At 37.8% G+C, this 21,361-nt stretch overlaps 1 protein-coding gene across 4 annotated transcripts in view; it reads left to right on the plus strand.

Moving 5' to 3' along the window:
• The window catches only part of ZNF385D (zinc finger protein 385D), a 338,618-nt gene that overhangs the window by 185,302 nt on the left and 131,955 nt on the right, over positions 1–21,361 (plus strand). For 3 of the 4 annotated variants that reach the window (XM_079922475.1, XM_079922476.1, XM_079922478.1), the window contains exon 3: positions 15,395–15,505. The exons of the other annotated variant lie outside the window; for it this stretch is intronic. In XM_079922475.1, coding sequence (XP_079778601.1) covers positions 15,395–15,505 — 111 coding nt within the window. The remainder of the gene's footprint in view (positions 1–15,394; positions 15,506–21,361) is intronic. 4 annotated transcript variants of the gene reach the window in all.

Genomic DNA, 21,361 nt, shown 5'->3' on the forward strand with positions numbered 1-21,361 from the left:
TGCTTTTCTTATGTTTGCTTTTCCTTAGCCAAGAATTCTTTACCAAATGCAAATGGTTTTCAAGAAATATCTGGAGAACTGGTTTAGAAAGTTCACTTAAAATACAAATAAATTCAGTAACAGAGGAAGGATGAAAATGTAGTTTTTCACTGTCATGTATTATTTTCCTGATCGAAGGAATTACATATTCTAAGAAGTGGAGGAAAGCAACTTCCACTGAGTTCCTGGAAGATTTCAGAGGAAGTGACATGATCCTAAATCATATTCTTGATGTTAAAATATTGTTTGGAAGAGTGATTATTTTAAATGGATAGCTTTTCTGATTAAATATGACCAACAGTGATCCTTTATCTGCAACTATAATTTATTGATATCAAATATCAGATGTTTTGGGCTAATGTATATTTTTTAAGAGCCAAGGTTCCTTTTATTCAGATTTTTTATTTAAAACACATTTAGATAAAACTTCTAGTTTTTATTTCAAAATGGGACAGAGAGCATACAAATATAATTCCTTTTCTCTCGAGATTTCTTTGAAATAGATCTAAAGAAATACAAAAATGAGAGATTGCTACAAAAGAACAGAGATGTTTCAGATCACCATGGATGGAGATTTAAACATCTCTGGGAGCCAGATGGTGGAAGGGAAGAGCATAGAAAAAGAAAGGAGAGAAAAGTATGAAGTCAGAACCTTGGTGAAGGTCTGGAATTAGGGTCTGCAGATACCATGTTGAGTGACTAAAGCAGAAAGCATGAGACAAGGGGGTCTGAAAAAATGAGGATTGACTGAGAAGAGGAGAATGTGTTTTAAATTAAGATTAAAAACACATTTTTATAGAAAAGGAAAGGCAAAAACGAACAATAGAAAAGTACGCTTTATATATGTAGCAGTCGAAAATAAGACAGAATTTCAAGCAACTGATGGTAATAAGAAAGTAGAAGCTACTTTGCTTGAAGCTAAAAGATTCTCTTTTGAATGGGCCAAGTTTTGTAGCATTGGAACCATAGAAAATGTAATCTAATCCTAGCATGTTACCTGGTCAGTGGACAAAAATATTGATGAAGTCAAAACAATGATAGTGTTGTTTATTAGCTTTCAACTTTTAGATTCTTCCTTGAACAAAGCCTAGAAGAATGGGTAGTAGTTAGAGTACTAACTATTTCAGGTAGAAAGTCTTGAACATTTAAAAGTGTAAGAGTAGTTGAGAGAATTTGGAAATTGGAAATTTAGGAAGAAAAAATGTACGAAAACGAGTAACTTCAAGCAGGGAATCTGAGATCCTGACTCAAGTTAATGGAACCAGACATAACTATGGAAACATATTATGTACAGTTGTAAAATAATAAGAGAATATTCAACTTAGAAAAATTTGAAAATGTTTGTAGAAGATTGTGGAGAGAAAGACAAAGTGTGATAGTGTATATGTATTAAATTCTCATCTTTATTAGTGTCTAGAGATATATTAGCATGTTACTTAGAGCCACGATGTCAACTGGCAGAAACTTATTAATAATAATAATAAACATTTCATTTCAGGCATTTACCTCTGCGCTGAAGCTCTTTTGTACTATTTGGTTTGTTACCATATGTGCATTATTTGATAAAAAGAAACAAAAATAGAAAAATTATAGCACAATATTTTGAGAGTCTCTCTGGAAGAAGACTTGAAGTGCCCAGGAATTACAAAATGTACTAGTTAGTATTCCAACTAACAAAATAACCTCTTAAATCAGTGGTTCTCAACCTGCTTGCTCCTGGGTATCAAGCTGAGATTTGCAACCTGCTTCAGGCTTTGTGAAGAGAGGTTTAAGTGGTTACAGTTTATATTTTACTTTTTACAGTTTATGCAGTTAAGCCACCAATCATCCTGCAACATTGTATTTGTGGTTTTTCAAAAATTTATACAAATGTTTCTGTATGATAGACACCAGAAGTGTTTAAATTACAACCAAATGCAACTATGCCTTTATGGTCAAAAGAAGTCCTTAGGTACTGGGTTACCTTCACTTTTGGTTCAGACAGATTTGATATGAAGGATTTCTGGAAGGACATGATAGCCTCAGCTTCATTCTTCCTTGACCTTCACAGTTGAGAACATCTTTGCTGACCACTTGTCTATCACTGTATCTGATTCAAGCTTTTAACTACAGTTCAACTTTACAGGGGTTCCTTTAGGTCCTTAAAAAGGTCAGGAAGTGAAAAACAGGCAGAGTCCAGAAAGATGTAGAGAGAAGTGAAACAGTTTAACAACACTCTGGAGATTAAAAATAACCTACAGTGTCATTTATTAACAAGCAAGTCAATGGTTAGAAGTACTTGAAAATATCCCTTGTTTATTTCAAGTTGCTCTGGTTTAGTTTTCTTCATCAGTTCTTTTTTTTTTTTTAATGTGTATGTGTTTCTGCCCATGGGTTGCCAATTCCCAAGAACCCCAAATTCAGACACAGTTTTTAAGTTGATTTCAGAAGTTTGTTGAGCTCCTACACATGTTTGAGAGTCAGTATGATATGTAGGAAGAACACTGGTTCTTAATAAACCTGGGTTTAAATCTTGGAGCTGCAAATCATTTATCTTGGCTATTCTTCAGTTTTCATTTCTTTAAACAAGGATATTACCATATCTTTTATAGAATTCTTTAGCTAAAAATTATTTATTGGTGGCAAAGAAGACATTGGTTTCCTGGAAACATCTAGGGAAAACATTTTAATCACAGGAAGTTGAATCTGTTACCAAGGTTTTGACCAATACTTCTTAGTCATCCCCCACGGAGCCTTTTAAACTTTGAACTAATTTGCCTTGGGTTGGGGCTCTCAATCTATACCTTTAACAAGCTCCCAAATGATTCCTGGTGTACGGCTGAGGTTGAGAATGATTGCTTTAAACACATGGCATGCATTTTAAGAGAGATTATTATTTATTTTTAAACCTGCAGTTTATTTTGAATATTTCCATCAAGACCTCCAAACACAGTTGGCCTTAGATGACAATGCAAATTTTCTATGAAATTGAACTGCATGCTTCAACCAAGAATTATATCTTGGGCCACCTTTTTCTCCTTAAAATGATTGACAGCAGCTGGGGTGCCTGCTTTCACATAGCTAATGACTTTCTTCGACAATCAACCTTTCCTGAGCATTTTCTGTGTTCAGGCACTTGTTTTTCAAAGATGAATAAAACTGACTATATCTTTTGCAGTTTCGGGAAGGGAGAGCTGTAAGCAGAATATCTGGGTGGTGGAGAGTATATGACATGACATTGGAATGTACAGGGTGTTGTGAAGACTGGGGGGAGGGGTATTTAGCCCCGCCTACCAAGAGACCCCAGGGATTACTCTGGGAAAAAGAACATTAGGAGGGATAGGCAGGAATTACACATGTAATAAGTAATAAAGATTGGATAAAGGAAAGAACCTTACAAAAGAGAAGGAGACAGTAAACCATACCAGGTTATACACGAAGTTGCCAGCAAATCTGTAATACTGGAGGAAATACAAGGAGGCAAGGAGGAATGGAAATGAATCCAGATGCGTAGGCCCGGGCTGGTTCGTGGAAGGCAGTGTTTGCCAACGTAAAATGCCCTTCAAGCCTTGCATTCCCAGTTGATGGCTAAGAAAAATAGGCATCTGGGACACCTATGGGGAGGTGGGGGAAATGTGTGTGTAAGTTAGAGAATGAATACTTCAGTGCAAGGAGAAGTCGAATAATTCAAGAAACTATCAAGTCTAGCCCAAACACAGAACGAAAGAAATTGAATCCTGCCAAATTCAAAGAGTGAGAGATTTTATGTAGGGAATTGGTGGATAAATACTGGTACATAAATTGGTACATAAATAATATGCATGCATGTGTATACACACACAGACATCTGCACAGACATATATGTGTATTTTCATTTTTGAACAAAACGTAAAGACAAGTAAGGATATTCTTATGTGCCTAATTCCATATGTATGTGTTCACTTGGGATTTTCATGCTAGAAGAGATCATATTAATTACCTCTTGAGATGGAATTTGTTTAAAAAGAACCATCCCACACATCATTATACGTTCTCAAAGGCATTAAAGGTTGATGAAACAGAGACAAACAAGCAAAGGAGCAAGAAAAAAAGGCACAATGAGAAACATATACCCCCAAATTTATGTTTTTTTCTAATTTAACCAAACAATTAAAATCAGGATAATTGCTCACATAGCTCATACCAATGTGCCATTGTTTAATTTTTCTATAGATTATAACTTTTCACTTTGTGACATTTCAAAAGTACCTCATCAAAATTTATTTGAGGGCTCACTAGTAAAGATCTGCTTCTTCCAATTTCATGAGCCTCATCTCTATGTATATTTCAATTTCTTAGACATATTTCTTCTTCCCAGACTCTTGGGGATGACAAGACTCTTTGAGGCTAAAGTTGATCACGTTAGAGAGAAGGCAGGCAAGGAATGGTCTCAGTGATCCATTGCTAATTCAAACTTTCCCTTTTAGGCACTAAAACAAGAAAACTGGTTTTGATTTTTCCTTTAATCAAGAAGTCCTAGAATTAGTGCCTGAGTAAAATTTCACAGTGGTTTGTAGATTTTATATTCCCCATTCCATTTCTTATGGGTTGACTCGTGTCCCCCCAAAAAAGGTATGTTCTAGTCCTAACCCCCAATACATCAGAATGTGACCTTACTTGGAAATGGTCGCTTTACAGAGATAATCAACTTAAAATGAGTTCAGTAGAATGGTCCCTAATCCCATATGACTGGTATCCTTATAAGAAGTGGAAATTTGGACACAGAGATAGACACACACAGGAAGCTTGCGACGTGAAGATGGAGGATTAGAAAGATGTGTCTATGAGCTAAGGGTTGCTAAAGATTGCTGGCAAAAATACCAGAAGCTAGGGATAGGCAGGAAGAATTCTCCTTACAGATTTCAGAGGAAGTAAGTATGGTTTGCAAACATCTTGATTTCGAACTTCTAGCCTCCAAGACTATGAGATAATAAATTTCTGTTGCTTTAAGCCACCAAGTTGGTTAGTAGCCCTAGGAAACTTATACATGGTTCGCATCTTAAAAAGGGGGTATTAAAAGTCCAGTCAACATAGTCCTTTCACCTTGTTATGATCTCAAGCCAGAGCGTAATCCATCCAACCATCTGTCCATCCAGCCAGCCATCCATCTGTCCATCCGTCCAACCATCTGTCCATCCAGCCAGCCATCCATCTATCCATCCATCCAACCATCTTTTCATCCATCCATCCTTCCATCCATCTATCCATCTATCTAGTAGCACCATGATTTTGAAAAAGAAAGGAATTGAACACAGAAAAATAGAAAGGACATAATTTTAGATTAAGAGAAAATCCTTTCAGTTCAGCCATCAGTGATTTATGTACAAAAGTATTTTGTCCTCACCTTTCTTTTCACCTCAGAATACAGCAGGTTTCAACACCTGGCTCACATGTCGGTGACCTGCTGAGGAACCAGATGTGTTTGTGGACTTCTGGTACAGCTGGTAATAGAATGGATTTCTGGAATTTATCCTCCAGCTCAGTCTACAACGCCATGCTTTCTGGGGCATTTTCTGTAAATGGAATCCCAGCTCTGAAGTTGTTGGATTTAATCACCTAGACATTATTCGGAGACCAAGGCTGACCAACCATTGGGTAACCTGTCTCCTGGCTCAGGCAGGCCCCATAGGCAGTCATTGTCTTCCAAAGAGGTTTTGCCATTTAAGTCCACCAGAAACGGGATTCTGATCAAAGCATTTGAGTCAAATTTCATACCTGTAATGCTGATAACAAGGTTTCTAAAGTGTCCAAATTAAGCACTGGTATCTTCTCTACAGAGTGGTGTTAGTGTGATCAGGCAACAGTCATCCCTCTTAAAGAAACTTAATATTCTTTTGGCCAGAGAAAAAAATCTCATTGCAGAAAAAGGGAGCCCATACATAGAATGAAATCACCTTCTTTCCTTCCTTTTTTCCCTCTGACCTTTTCCCCTCTCCTGGTGTAGCTTTTCTCATTGATAAAGTGAGATATTTCAGTAAAATTTCAATATATATTGAGTACCCACTGGGTTCCAGGAAAAGGAATGAGAACCACAGGAGGTGAGAAGATGGGTGAAACATAGTGCCTACTCACTGAAAATACCACAAATAGATGATGTCTAAAGGTGAGCCAGGATTAAACTTCCATGACTGAGACATTGTGTCGGTAACGATTCCACATATCCACTTAAAAATCAAGGAACTATACTCAATATCTTGCAATAATCTATAAGGGAAAAGAATCTGAAAAAGAATATATATATGTGTGTGTGTGTATATATATATATATATATGGCATATATGTATATGTATATGTGTATGCATATATGTGTGTGTGTATATATATATATATATATATATATGGGGCGTATATGTATATGTATATGTGTATGCATATATATCTGGTTTCCTGTCATGGTTAGCTTTTCTAGGTAGGTCCACGCTCAGCATTAGGTACAGAGGAAAACTGTACATTAATGAATTTAAAATAAATGATACAAATGAACTTATTTACAAAACAGAAATAGACCCACGGACATAGAAAACAAATTTACGGTTACCAAAGGGGAAGTGGGGGTGGAGGGATAAACTAGGAGAAACACACTACTATATATAAAATAGATAAACAACAAGGACCTACCATATAGCACAGGTAATTACATTCAATATTTTGTAGTGACCTATAATGAAAAAGAATAGGTATATATATGTATAACTGAATCACTTTGCTGTACACCTGAAAGTAACACAACATTGTAAATCAAAAATATTTCAATAAAAAAATTTTTTTAATGACAAAAAAAGAAAAAAATACCTTGAGTGCAGCTATCTGTGGGCATTCCATGACAGCACCACAACACATTGGTTAAATGCAATTTGCTGGAGCACATAAACGATTCTAAGAAAAATAATGTCTTAAGATCCCCCTAAGATCATCTATTCTTTACTTTGAACTGTGTTTCACTTTATTAGCCTTCTCATAGAACATTAGGGAAAATAGCCATGGCAGAAAGCTACTGACAGTGAAATGTCTCCTCCATTTAGACATGGCCTGGGTACTTGGAGAGCATCTGAATGGCTTTGCTCATTTAAGTTCAAGCATTGGCTTCCTGAGCAAAATCAGCTTCTCTTGAACTGATCAGAACAGTATGTCTGTTAGCCTTTGTCTAGGAAGAGACCTGGTGGAAAAATGGTCTGATATTGGCACTAAAGTATAAAGAGAACCAATCAACCATTGCCTCATTACTTAGATGATACTATGTCTATAAATGAATTCATAGATGAATACACGTAAATTCTGCTTGGTGGCTTCCAGTTGTAGATTCTACTCTGAGCTTCTATATTCCGATTGTATCATGGAGTCATTTATCCACATGCTTTTGCTTCTAATAACCTCTCTTCACCCCTCATGCCTAAGGTTCCCTTGTGAATCCAGGTTTTCTCACTGCTGTTGTTAACACCATTCCAAGACTGATGTTAAGTTTTGTTATTGGGCTTTAATAATATTCAATTTATTTAGCAACTCAACAGTCATGTGTTGAGCCCTGGCCCAAGTGGGAGACACTCTGCTGATTCCTGGGTACAAACAACAAAAGGATTCAGCCCTGCCTTGACTCTTCCCTCTTTTGGGTGAAACAAAAGAGATGAGAGATCTTCAGATGGTGCGATGGAGTGTCCTGCAGGGTGAGTTGGAGGACCTAACCCATTTGAAGGAGGTCAGCTAAGAATTCTAGAAGAAGAGATGAGTTCTGATTGGAGTCCTGAAAAGTAGGTAGGCATTGGCCAGGGAAAGATGAACCAGAAAGCATGGGGAAAGAGTTTTCAAGGCAGAGGAGGAGGAATGTGCAAAAGACTTGAAGGTAAAGGAAAGCTTGGTGCCTTGAAAAACCGGCTGTGCCCTTAATGTACTTATGTGACTTAGTCATGTTGTATTTCCTACTTAAATGTATCAAATTAGCAAATTTGGGCTTGACCTGATTAATGAGATTGATGGGAAAAACCTACGTCTAGTTGAATGAATTCCTTTGTTGAAAGCACTCATGCATGTCCTTTGCTACTCGACAAAATCCAAGAAACCATGAAACTTCACGTGTACCTTCTGTTCCACATCCCCCGAGCTCCACTCAGAGCTGCGTCTTGGTCTTGAGTGATTGGTATTCTTGTTAAACTCCCTTCCAACCCGAATCTCGTAGAAGAGAAATGCTGAAAATGTTCTGTATCTTAGTGGGGATGGTGATACCATGGGAGTATGCACATGTTTTAAAAAATCAACTAATACACTTCAGATGTATGCACTTTTTTGGTATGTAAGTTATATGCCCATTTTTAAAAGTTTTTTTTTAAAAGGACAAAAGTTGCAATTTTTTTCAAACGGACAAATTTGTTGGAGTGCAATTATTGGAATTTTTAAATTCGTGTTTTCTAAGGTGTGGTTATGTCATATAAACACCAGTTTTACTAGTTCATAGTAGATGGAATAAATTACTCAGTGTCACTTGTTATTTCATGGTCACAGACATCCACGACAGTGGATATCACAGAGCTTTATCGTGGTACTGGATGGAGGTAGGGGTGGGTGCCGAGTGGGAAGCTGTGGGTATTAGTTGTCTCTGCCACTTACTGCTTCTGCGATAGCCAAAGGGGGAGTGAGACCTCCTCAGAAAGTTGTTAGGATAGAAATAATACTTGCAAACACAGTAAATGCCCTTAAGGTAACCTTTAGCATTATTGTTACTGGACATTGTTCCCTAGATCTAAATACCAGCCCGAAGAGACAACCTTTATATTTCTGGACTTCTAACTTCCTGGCATTTAAGTTCTTATTCTTTGATTTGAAAGCCACAGTACTAATGGGAACAGAAAGAGGAGAGGTCTCTTGGAGCAGGAAATGTAAACTCAGGGTTAAGCCTCGTCCTCTCTGAAAACACAGCAGCATCCTAAGAAAGGGAATATAGGGAAAGAACTGTGGCTGACTTCCCTGGGAAGAACTGTGGCACTGGTTACTCATTTACAAATCAATTTAACAGAAATCCCTGAGGGGAGATGAGGGAAAAGCTAGGCCTGGGAGAGAAATGCAAAGACCCTTAAACTTGAAATGAAGGAAAACTTATTCATTTGGCTTTAAATAAGGCCATAGACTGAGTTTGAAATTGAATTTTACTCTGTGGTTTGGGTAAGCTTATCAATAGCTAGTGTATCATTCTTCACTTTTGTTTGTTGGTTTGGGGAGGGGTGGATAATGTATTTAGAAAATTTTAGCTTTCAAAATTTCCCACTTTAGAGATTAAATAAATGTCTTAAAATGCCATGTAGCTTTTATCATTTCTTTTCGTTTTTAATTCAGGGCTGCATGGATTCAGTGAAATGTCTGGCTCTGATTTCTGTGTATTGCATGTTTAGTTTAGTGACTTTCGTTTTGTACGAAGGCATTACATCTTATACGTATTCGTATAACGATTTTACTTTACCAGATGACTATTTTTTAAACTATGCATTGAACAAAGATGCTAAATTTAAAAACAAAGAAAACAGCAAAAGCTTTGGTTATATTATTTTAGAAATTATTTAAAGCAGATATTTTTATTGTGAGACATCTCAGCGCATTTAATATTTGATGTGCACTGTGAATGTCCAGGCTGTGGTACCTAGATTTCCTACAACTTATTTGATCCAAGAATCCCTTTTCTCTTTCCTACACACATTGGCATTTCTTCAGACTGGTTCTGTAGACAAATTCCTAATGATGATATGCATACACACAATAAGGTGTGATTATTTTAACAGATCAGACCTGTTGGTTCACGGGGAGAAAACCAACATACATGACTTTGTTTTTGAACAAAATGTTTGATTATAATGGTAAATAATGGTGTGTTTGGACAAAATGATCCAAGTGGCTGTGTGTGTTTCCCCTGAGTGACAGTAGATGCTACTTTTAGTTATATACTATGTGGTATCATTTAATTAACTATTTAACAACAGAACTGGTTATTATTTAGATTTTGCCCTTTTATAATTCCTTGTTGTAAGTGGTTTTACATATATTTAGAGATATATATATTACAGAGGTGATTATGACTTACTTTCATTAATAAAGGCATTAAACTTTTGTCATTCTGTTGTACTAGGTTTCTAAAATAATAAAATATAATTACTTTTGGTGGTATAACTATGTTTGTGGAAGCCATCATTAAAATATAATTCGGTTGTGCTTTTTTAAAAGTATACTGGGAAATAAAATGGTCTCTGAATTAGAATACATTACCTAGCATTTGGAAATTTGATTTTATAGCAACAGTGATCAGAACAACATTCAATTCAAAAAAAAAGAATTAAATCTAGAGAATATGACACATTTGTATGAAGTGTCTACTTCCAAAATACCTCCTACTCTTTTCCGGATCGAATGTGGTCACTGCAAGTGTCCAGTGTTAATGAAAGACAAAATAATATGTTACTTGCAAAATATGATAAAAACTCAACAGTGTGTATTTTCAGAGAGCCCTTAGTATAAATCTGTAATTCATTTTTATTTCAAAGTGTCATTATAAGGGGGCTTCAGTGTTCCTAAATGGAATATAGGCATAATTCACCTGATCCCTAATAGAAATGGACCCCGTTTGTGCAGACAGAACAGATACAACAGAACATGATGAGACAGCTACCTCTACATCAGTACCTCTTTCAGCTTTTAATTTTTCTCTGGCTGTTGGCTGAAAGCGAAGTTATGCCCCGGTGTTCTCTGTGCTGTCACAGAAGCATTGTGATGGCATTTTTAGAGTCGTATAAGAGTGATCCTGGGCAGCAGAAAGTGGGCTCTCAAAGCCTCCCAGATTCACTCATCTGTGTGGTCAAGGGGTTTCTCAAGTTCTATGCATTGTCCATTTTGGTTCTGAGGAAATAGGGGTGAGGTGAGGTTGATGGAAGTTTGACTTACCTGGGGTGGGGGACTTGGCAGTGTATATAGAGAAGAATTCTGTATCATGCCCTTTGACCTTTCACACTATTCCTCTAGAGCAGGTTCAAGCTAAGATAAAGAAACTGTAATTTTATGTTAATTTTTAACGCTTGGATTAAGATGCTGAACTGAATTTAGGAATGTGCTTAGATTATGTATTAAGATTTGAAAAAGTTATAGAATTTACTGGAAACAATTCAAATATCCATCAACTAACAAATGGATAAACACATTGGGGTATATCCGTATGAAGGAATACTACTCGGCAATAAAAAGGAATTAGCTACTGATAGATGCAGCAACATGGATGAATCTTAAAAGCATCATACTGAATGAAAGACGCCAGACACAAAAGAGCACATACTGTACAATTCCATGTATATGAACTTTGAGAAGATGGAAAAATATCGTGACAGAAAGCAGACCAGTGCTTGCAGAGGCTGGGTGGAGGTAGGAATGGACCACAGAGGGCAGGATGGAACTTTCTGGGTAATGGAAATATTCTATATGATAATTATTAAGGCTGTATCTATTTGTCAAATCTCATCAAATTGTACACTTAAGATTGGTGAATTTTATTGTGCATCCATTACACTTAAATAAAACTGGTTAAAAAGAAAATATGGTAGAATTGGAGGGGGAGGGAGGGGATCCTAGAATGTGTTAATTCCTGGAATGACCAGAAAAATCATGGGGCTGTTGAGCTTCATCCAGAATCTGGGATTAACATGAGAAAAAATTTAAAGTGATGATGGAAGATAAAAATGAGAACCCATGAGTTCTTCCTGATCATAACTGTTTAATATATAAACCACCCATCCCAGTACTTACCACATGGAGGCACTTAATAAATGCTGAGTGCTATTAATTCTCTTGTTGATGTTGTTGCTGTTATTACTTAGAACAGTGCACTAAGGTGTCTAGACAACCTTTTAGGAGTCGTGAATGTAGACAGAACCTTGCTCCTAACCAGTGAAGAGGGCTTATGAGTTAGCTGGTTCTGATGATTTGAAATACACAAAAGGAGGTGGAATGTATCAATGACTGGTTTAGGCTAATTACTGAACTATTATGTATCCCAGAAGCTGAATATTAGAGCATCGTTTCACAGACACGTTCTTAGCTTTTGTGTGTATGTCAAATCTTTTCTGAGCTAGCTCAACCCATTGGGAAGACTCTCATAAGAAGTTTGTATCTGATGAGAGTTAAGAGTTCCAAAGTCTACAAGCATTCAACAAAAACGATGGCTGTATGTACACCATTGGGATGATTTTGAAATGTTTTTTGGCCATGTGAGAAATGGAAGGTGTGCCAACAAAGACCACAGGAGTGTGAGGCACCTGTTAACCTTGATCATCACGTGGGATGTGCAAAAGGGAAAATGTAATAGACAACATTTATTGACTCATTTTTATTTTTATTTATTTATTTATTTATTAGGTTTAATTAATTAATTAATTTTGGGGCTGCATTGGGTCTTCGTTGCTGCGCGCGGGCTTTCTCTAGTTGCGGCGAGCGCGGGCTACTCTTCCTTGCGGTGCGCAGGCTTCTCATTGCGCTGGCTTCTCTTGTTGCAGAGCACGGGCTCTAGGCGCGCCGGCTCAGTAGTTGTGGCTCATGGGCTCCAGAGCGCAGGCTCAGTAGTTGTGGCGCACGGGCCCAGTTGCTCCACGGCATGTGGGATCCTCCCGGACCTGGGCTCAAACCTGTGTCCCTGCATTGGCAGGCAGATTCTTAGCCACTGTGCCACTAGGGAAGCCCCTTGACTCTTTTTTTAAATGAATTTTTATTGGAGTATAGTTGCTTTACAATGTTGTGTTAGCTTCTACTCTAAGGCAAAGTGAATCAGCTATATGTATACATATATCCCCTCTTTTTTGGATTTCCTTCCCCTTTAGGTCACCACAAAGCATTGAGTAGAGTTCTTGTGTGATACAGTCTGTTCTCATTAGCTGTCTATTTTATACATAGCATCAATAGTGTATATATGTCAATCCCAATCTCCCAATTCCTACCATCCCCCCTTCCCCCTTGGTATCCATACATTTGTTCTCTACCTCTGTGTCTCTACTTCTGCTTTGCAAATAAGATCATCTATACCATTTGAGAGTCCACATATATGTGTTAATATATGATATTTGTTTTTCTCTTTCTGACTTAACTTCACTCTGTATGACCATCTCTAGGTCCATCCACGTCTCAACAAATGACCCGATTTTGTTACTTTTCATGACTGAGTAGTATTCCATTGTATATATACACCACATCTTTATCCATTCCTCTGTTGATGGACATTTAGGTTGCTTCCATGTTCTAGCTATTGTAAATAGTGCTGCAGTGAACATTGGGCTGCATGTGTCTTTCTGAATTATCGTTTACTCTGGGTATATGCCCAGTAGTGGGATTGCTGGGTCATATGGTAGTTCTATTTTTGGTTTTCTAAGGAACCTGCATACTGTTCTCCATAGTGGCTGTATCAATTTACATTCACATCAACAGTGTATGCGGGTTCCCTGTTCTCCACACCCTCTCCAGCATTTAGTGTTCGTAGATTTTTTGATGATGGCCATGCTGACTGGTGTGAAGTGATACCTCACTGTAGTTTTGATTGGCATTTCTCCAATAATTAGTGATGTTGAGCATCTTTTCATGTGTTTGTTGGCCATCTGTATATCTTTGGAGGAATGTCTATTTAGGTCTTCTGCCCATTTTTGGATTGGGTTGTTTGGTTTTTTGATATTGAGCCGCATGAGCTGTTTGTATATTTTGGAGATTAATCTTTTATCAGTTGCTTCGTTTGAAAATATTTTCTCCCATTCTTAGGGTTGTCTTTTATCCTTGTTTATGGTTTCCTTTGCTGTGCAAAAGCTTTTAAGTTTAATTAGGTCCCACTTGTTTATTTTTGTTTTTATTTCCATTACTCTAGGAGGTGGGTCTAAAAGGATCTTGCTGTGATTTATGTCATAGAGTGTTCTGCCTATGTTTTCCTCTAAGAGTTTTATAGTGTCTGGACTTACATTTAGGTCTTTAATCCATTTTGAGTTTATTTTTGTGTATGGTGTTAGGGAGTGTTCTAATTTCATTCTTTTACATGTAGCTGTCCAGTTTTCCCAGCACCACTTATTGACTTCTTAATGTGCCCGGCACTGTACTGTGCTCAGTAATTTCAAGAATCATTATGTGTAAACTTCATCACAACCTTAAGAGATAGATGCAGATGAGCAAAGAGGTAGCACAAGTATTAAGAGGCAGATCAAAATTTGTATCTGACTCTAACAGTTGGGAATCACTGATGTGGACCCTGGGACAAAGCTTGGTGAGGAGACATGAAATTTTATCAGAGCTAGGTTGCTGACATTATGTTTTGGGTGTCCCTTGTCCTGTCCTGGGAATGGGATGAAGAGAAGTAACTGACATCTGGCCCAAACTCTCTGAACCTCAAGCAGTAAGTCCATAGGATAGCAGTATGTATTAGGTGATCAGTAAATGATTGTTGAAAGAATCCATAGCTCCATGTCTGAATACTTAGAAAGCAGGATTTGTGTACAGGTAACCCTTGCTTTTCCAAAATTCTCTTTCTGTCACCTCGCTTTGACCAAAGATCTGTATTAGTACCTGTTTCTGCTAACCAAAGGAAATCCAAAGAGGTTTTTCATTTTTACACAAAAAGGCAAACAGCGAAAGTGATGTTCGGCCCTTGTTTTGCAGCAGCTCTTACAGAGGCAGCATGAACCCTGACCAGCAAGGCTGGCATCTCTAAGCTCCATCCCCTCCCCAGGCAACTACACTCAGCATCCAGCCGCCATGGCTTTGAACTGTGTCTGTGTGCATCTGTGCTTTATCTAGGTTTACATTGTGCAGCCGTTAGCAAGATGTGCCCTAAGGTAGTGGCTTCTACTTTCAGATAGCAGGGGAAATCTATACCACACTCTTAAGGCAGAAAGATACCAAACATAGCATAAGGTTAATTATCCATAATGGGGCTTAAGTTATTTTCATAGCTGCTCATCTGACTAAGTCTATTTTGAAGTCCGTTGGGGGCAATGGCATAGACTAACTTCTGTGTAAGGTTTCTGGCATTCACAATAAACTTGAGTTTGGATAAACCTTTAATTATATTTGAGGATTATCAAACTGAGGCAATTGTTGATCCTAAATGAGAAGAACGGTTTAGCATGCAGACTCCAATGGGTACATTTATCATTTCCTTATCGTACTGCGCTGCGGGCTCGTTGTCTATTTTTCAAGAAAGTAGAAATGCCATTTCTTAGAATAAAAATGTTCTTTATAATGTAAGCCGTAGATTGAAGCTGTACAGATTGGTTCTTTAATGAAATAGGCAACATTCCAATGGAACGGACAAGCTTTATTTCTATTTGTTGTATTTTTTTTCTCATTACAGATGGACCCGATTCAGAAAGCTGTAATAAATCATACTTTCGGGGTCCCTCTCCCTCATCGAAGAAAGCAAATCATATCATGCAACATTTGCCAGCTGAGATTTAATTCTGATGTAAGTTTATCACTTAGTATTCACTGGAAAAAAATGTATTCTGCTGTTCTAATCTTGCAGAAGAGATTTCTTAAACATTTTTCTCCAATAACTGAGCATGTCAAAATGCAAAGGTAACATTTTAACTCCTTATGTGTTTTAAGTTTGGACTTTATTATATTATGTTTGGTTGTTTTCTATAGAAAAAAATCACACCTAAACAAACTGGTATACTTGCACTTTAATGGTATTTTTTAGTCTCTTGGGAATGCTAAATTTAGGTAACACACTTTGCCTTTGGGGAATGGTAACAATTTAGGACTAACTAGGCTTTCAGTAAATCACACCTCTGAAATAAGGTAGGTCCCAGATTATATTTCAAAGCCAAGGTTTTGGCTTTGTATATTCTCTTCGCCTGCCCTGACGGTCCCTAATTGCAGATCTCTGGTGTCTTTAATTGTGTTTGTGTTACAGACGTCCAGTCACTGACCTAGAAGTATAAGCATTTTAACAGGGGGTTCTGAAGACCTCAAAGGCCCCCAGCCCCTAATGAGTAAAAGTTAAGTGGAGAACATGACAGGAGCAAGACAGTGTAGACCTGACACTTTGCAAGTTATTCACAGAGAGGGATCCTCATCTTTTATACCTTTTCTAAGGGACAGTGTGGACTCTGGGTTCATCACAGAAGCTAATTTTGCTTGTGGTCAATATGAAGAAAACTGCCGCCTGTCCCCATCCTACTTTGGAATGTAGTCGGTCCTGAGATACAGAAAAGAAAAGAGACGTTGGTTTGGAAGGAATAAAAATTGAACATCTTGTTGACACTCTTGGTAAACAGAGGACCCCATCTATCAAAGTGGCCTTTCCAGGGTGTCATGTTATTGCCCTAAACGGATATGCTGTATGGAGATAACCAAACAGCTCTGGATTCTGGAGAATGTTAGGCCTTCCAGTATTTAATCACCCTAGGCAAGTGTGTCCCTTAGCTGATCTGATGATAAGGGTTTCATATGAGATAATCAGGCACAGGAAATAGATGTGGCATAAATAAAGTGGCTTTTTCCTTCCATGAGAGCCTTTCATTTGTATAAGGATTGCTACTGTCTTATGAACTCATACCTACTAGTATAATCATCAGGTAATTTTATAGCATTCCTTCTGTTGGCTTAAAAAGAGGAATAGATTGCCTGCATAGCACTTGAATGGCATTTGCTGCTGTAAAAAAAACACACTAAACATACAGCATTTTATTTGAAGTGTTGTCTTTTTGTTTTGTTTTGTTGTTTGTTTTTGAATACTGAGCACCTTGATTCGATTTGAATTTTAAGAAAATTACTATAGTTTAATTTATTAAAAAATATTTCAAGTGATGAATGTTATATAATAACCTCTTCCAGCTGGTGTAAAAAAAAAAACAAAACAGTTTTCCTGACTTGCAAATAAGAGTTCTGAACTCAACAGTTGCAATTTTGATCATTTTTAAATACTCAGCAAACAATCATATAGTTCCATCATTGTTAAGTGTGTCCTTCTTTATTCCTTTTCTTCTTAAATCATATTGATATTTCACTTTGGTATTGATCAGATAATGTTGCAAAAGTCTCTGAGGAGCCCTGTTTCCCGCTCCTTACGTCTAATAGGGGCTGTTTCAAATATCAACCCTTCTGCCAACAATTTCACTGCTAATGTTTTTCTCTATATTAAGAAAACTTCTTGTAAACTGGAAGCCAGAAAGAGACTTCAAGCTCGTTGAACCCACTCTCCCACTAAATGTAAGAAAACCATTTGCTCTATCTAGACTAGGTCTTTGCGTTGATTATCCCCAGTGACGGGTAACTCACCACTTCAAGACACAATTGGTCTTTTTTTTTGGCAGGTGATTCTACTAATCCTGTAGATGGATATCAAAGTCATATTTAAAACTTTAGAAATACTGTCAGGTATGCTTTAGGAAACACACACTGTTTCCATATATGATTATTAACATAAAGAACATAATGTAAAATAAAGATTTGCATATTTCTTTTCTAAAATGTAATCTTATTTTATTTCTTAGTAAGAGATTAAAAATGTATTTGTATTCATTTGCTAATGAATTTTCAAAGTGATATAGGAATCAATATGTATTTATTAGGGAAATTGCTTCTCATTCTTATAACTTTGTTCTCAGGTTTCTTTAAAAGGAAAATGGCCAAGGTATTTGGAGAATGGGCAAGAATCATTCTCGGTCATAATTAAACAATTGCAGACTTGACCACTCATTAGATGGTTACTGTGTTAACCTTTTATTGTTGCTGTAACAGATTACCACAAATTTGGTGGTTTAAGACAACACAGCTCTATTAGTTTATAGTTCTGGAGGTGAGAAGTCAGAAATGGGTCTTACATGGCTGAAAGCAAGGTGTTAGCAGGGTGATGTTCCTTCAGGGGCTCTGGGGGAGACTTCAGTTCCTTGCCTTTCTTTTTTATTTTTTAATATTTTTTATTTTTTATTTATTTGGCTGTGCTGTGTCTTAGTTGCGGCACGCGGGATCTTTAGTTGCGGCATGCGAGATCTTAGTTCCCTGACTAGGGATCAAACCCAGGCCCCCTGCATTGGCAGTGTGGAGTCTTAACCACTGGACCACCAGGGAACTCCCCTTGTCTTTCTTTTCTAGCTTCTAGAAGCTGCCCTCTTGGCTTGCGACCCCCTCCCATCCTCAAGGCAACGAGGCCAGTTGAGTTCTTTGCATGTGGAATTACTCTCTCTCTCTTTTGCCTCCCTCTTCCACATTGAAGGACCTTTGTGATCACCATGGACCCACCTGGATAATCCAGCATAACTTTCCTATTTTAAATTTAGCTGTTCAGCAACCTACTTTCATCTGCTAATTTAATCTCCTTTGTCACGCCACGTAATGTAACATATCCATCGATTCCAGGGATTAGGACTTAAACATCATTATCCTGCCTACCATAGGTACTCACGTGGATGTCTGACTTACATTTGAACTGAATTTCATGACCACCTGAATTTATCAGATAATTACCCCAGTCCAAATCTTCGGTCTGTATAAACTGGACACATGAATTCAATGCCCTTTTCCTTTCCTTGAACCTTGAATATAAATTCACTATGCAGTGTAAGTTTTTTAAATTGCAGGGTTTTTTTAATAGGAAGACCCAATGTTATTGAGTTTATAAATGACATAGCAACATATTAACTGTGATTTACAAACAAAATATAATTATTGCAAAATTGAAATACAGGAGTAGAAACTCCTTTAGAGACTTTAAATATCTCCGTAGCATTATTATGTCAATAAAGGGGAACTAATGTGCTGAAAATATAAGATTTGTTTATTTATTGACTGGTCATATCTATATATACTAATTTCACGAACTATTTAGTACTGAATGCCAAGATCAATTGGATTTATCATTCATTCATTCATATATAAAAAAAGAAAATACATACATATGTATGTGTTTATATGTATACATACATATGTATGTGTATATATACGTATATATATATTTATATAGATGTATAGATATAGATATCGAGCATTGTATTCCCAAAAAGCTTTAAATCCCAATACAAATGTCTGTTTGCTCTTTCCAGGTAAATCTGGAATTTATCTTGCTATTTCCATTCTTAAACCTAGAATCTGGAAACGTAACACTGTAATTCACTTGTATGCTTGGTTGAATCCTCTATCACGTAGGAAAGTATTTTTGCCTTGTGAACCTTTTTACATTTCAAAGCTTCTTCCCCTTCCAATGAAAATAATAGCTTCTAGTTCTTTTCATCTCTGCATCATGAAAATTCAATTTCCTTTCCCTCTAAGCTTTTATTTATTTTTTTAACCCTTCGTATTATAAAGTCTGTAGTTTGGTGGTATGCCATACCCGTTTCCTGTACAGTACTTTTTCCATTTTTAGCCCTGCAGATATCTTTCTAAGTGGCACATTATATTGTATGCACTTTAAATCAGATTGCCTTCTCCTGGTGCAGGCTTTTTCTTTGGGGGAAAAAAAAATTCTTTTTGACATTTATATGAAACACACATGAGGTTATGCAGAAAGCTTCCAATTAAAGAATGAAAGGTTGTAATTTGTCCAATTATTTTATCAGCATCTTAAGATCAGCATAAATTACCACTGGCCTGGACCAGTTAGTAAGTGTGCCTTTGAAAGACAACTTACAGCAAGGCCAGCACATATGTAAAATTATTGAGGTAGAAAATGATTAATTACTCAATGACTGTTTATAGAATGAGAAATAAGATCTCAGGCCCCAAAACTGAGGGATCATAAAATTGTGGTATCTGATCATCACTCTGGTTAATATCCCCAAAAGAACATTTCATGATATGTTAATGATGGAAGGAAACTTTTGCTAATTTCGCAGTGGAAACTGAAGTGTAGAGAGTGTAGGAGGCTTATAGCAGGCCACCTAGCCAGAGGCTAGCCACACAGCGTCGGAGTCCACTTCCAGGCTGTTTCTGCTTCACCTGGTCCAGGTAGGGCAGCAAGTCCATCCAGAGATCCAGCAGCTGCGACAACAATGGCATGGATGGCATCCTGTGTGTTTCCTGCCCAGTCCAGCTGCCCCAAAGAGAAAGCCTGAGGGCTCCTTCCCCCATGAACTAACCCAGGGCAGTCAGAGCTGCTGTGGAGGTCACCCTCACTGCGGGCTAGGCTCCGCCACAATGACTGACAAGTCCTCCCAAACGGCATCACTCCTGTTCACTCACACAGTTCAGTCATAAACATGGTGAAAATTTAAAGATAAATGCAAACTACTGAACTATAATACAGTAACAACAAATCCTTTATCACTCAGAATGGCCAAGCATTAATTATTTCAGGTGACTGTTATGAACCAGAGGAAAAGCAACCTCATTAGAAGATAACATTAGGGCTTCCCTGGTGGCGCAGTGGTTAAGAATCCACCTGCCAATGCAGGGGACACGGGTTCGAGCCCTCTTCTGGGAAGATCCCACATGCCGCGGAGCAACTAAGCCCATGCGCCACAGCTACTGAGCCTGTGCTCTATAGCCCGCGAGGCACAACTACTGAGCCCACGTGCCACAACTACTGAAGCCCACACGCCTAGAGCCCGCACTCCGCAACAAGAGAAGCCACTGCAATGAGGAGCCAGCGCACCACAAGGAAGAGTGGCCCCGGCTCGCCGCAACTAGAGAAAGCGCGCGCGCAGCAACGAAGACCCAACACAGACAAAAATAAATAAATAAAATAAGTAAATTTATGAAAAAACAAAAAGAGAGAAAGAAGATAACATTACTTACAGATCTCAGACCCCTCCAAAGGGAATCCTTGGGACCATCACCAATATAATTGATATTTACATTTTCCAGTGGTATTATAAAATAGAAATCATTATTGTTCTGCACTTTAGAAACCAGATATGTAGTGAAATGAAGCAATAAATCTGAATTTAATTCATATCTCTGTCAAAACTTCCATTACCAAATGTGGCAATATAATGATGAAGATGCTAATAGGAATATTTCTTCCTACCAAATGACCAAACTTAGATAATTAGACTTTCGTTAACATTATATCTTAAGACACTTTTTTTTTTTTTTTTTTCGGTACGCGGACCTCTCACTGTTGTGGCCTCTCCCGTTGCGGAGCACAGGCTCCGGACTCGCAGGCTCAGCGGCCATGGCTCACGGGCCCAGCCGCTCCGCGGCATGTGGGATCTTCCCGGACCGGGGCACGAACCCGCGTCCCCTGCATCGGCAGGCGGACTCTCAACCACAGCGCCACCAGGGAAGCCCCCGTGCTTAAGTTTCTTAAAGGAAAAAGGATGGTTGCATCTACTATCCTATTATGGTTTTCAAACTGCACGTTTTATCCCAAATTAAA

Source organism: Stenella coeruleoalba, assembly GCF_951394435.1.
Source record: "Stenella coeruleoalba genome assembly, chromosome: 5".
Lineage (NCBI taxonomy): Eukaryota > Metazoa > Chordata > Mammalia > Artiodactyla > Delphinidae > Stenella > Stenella coeruleoalba.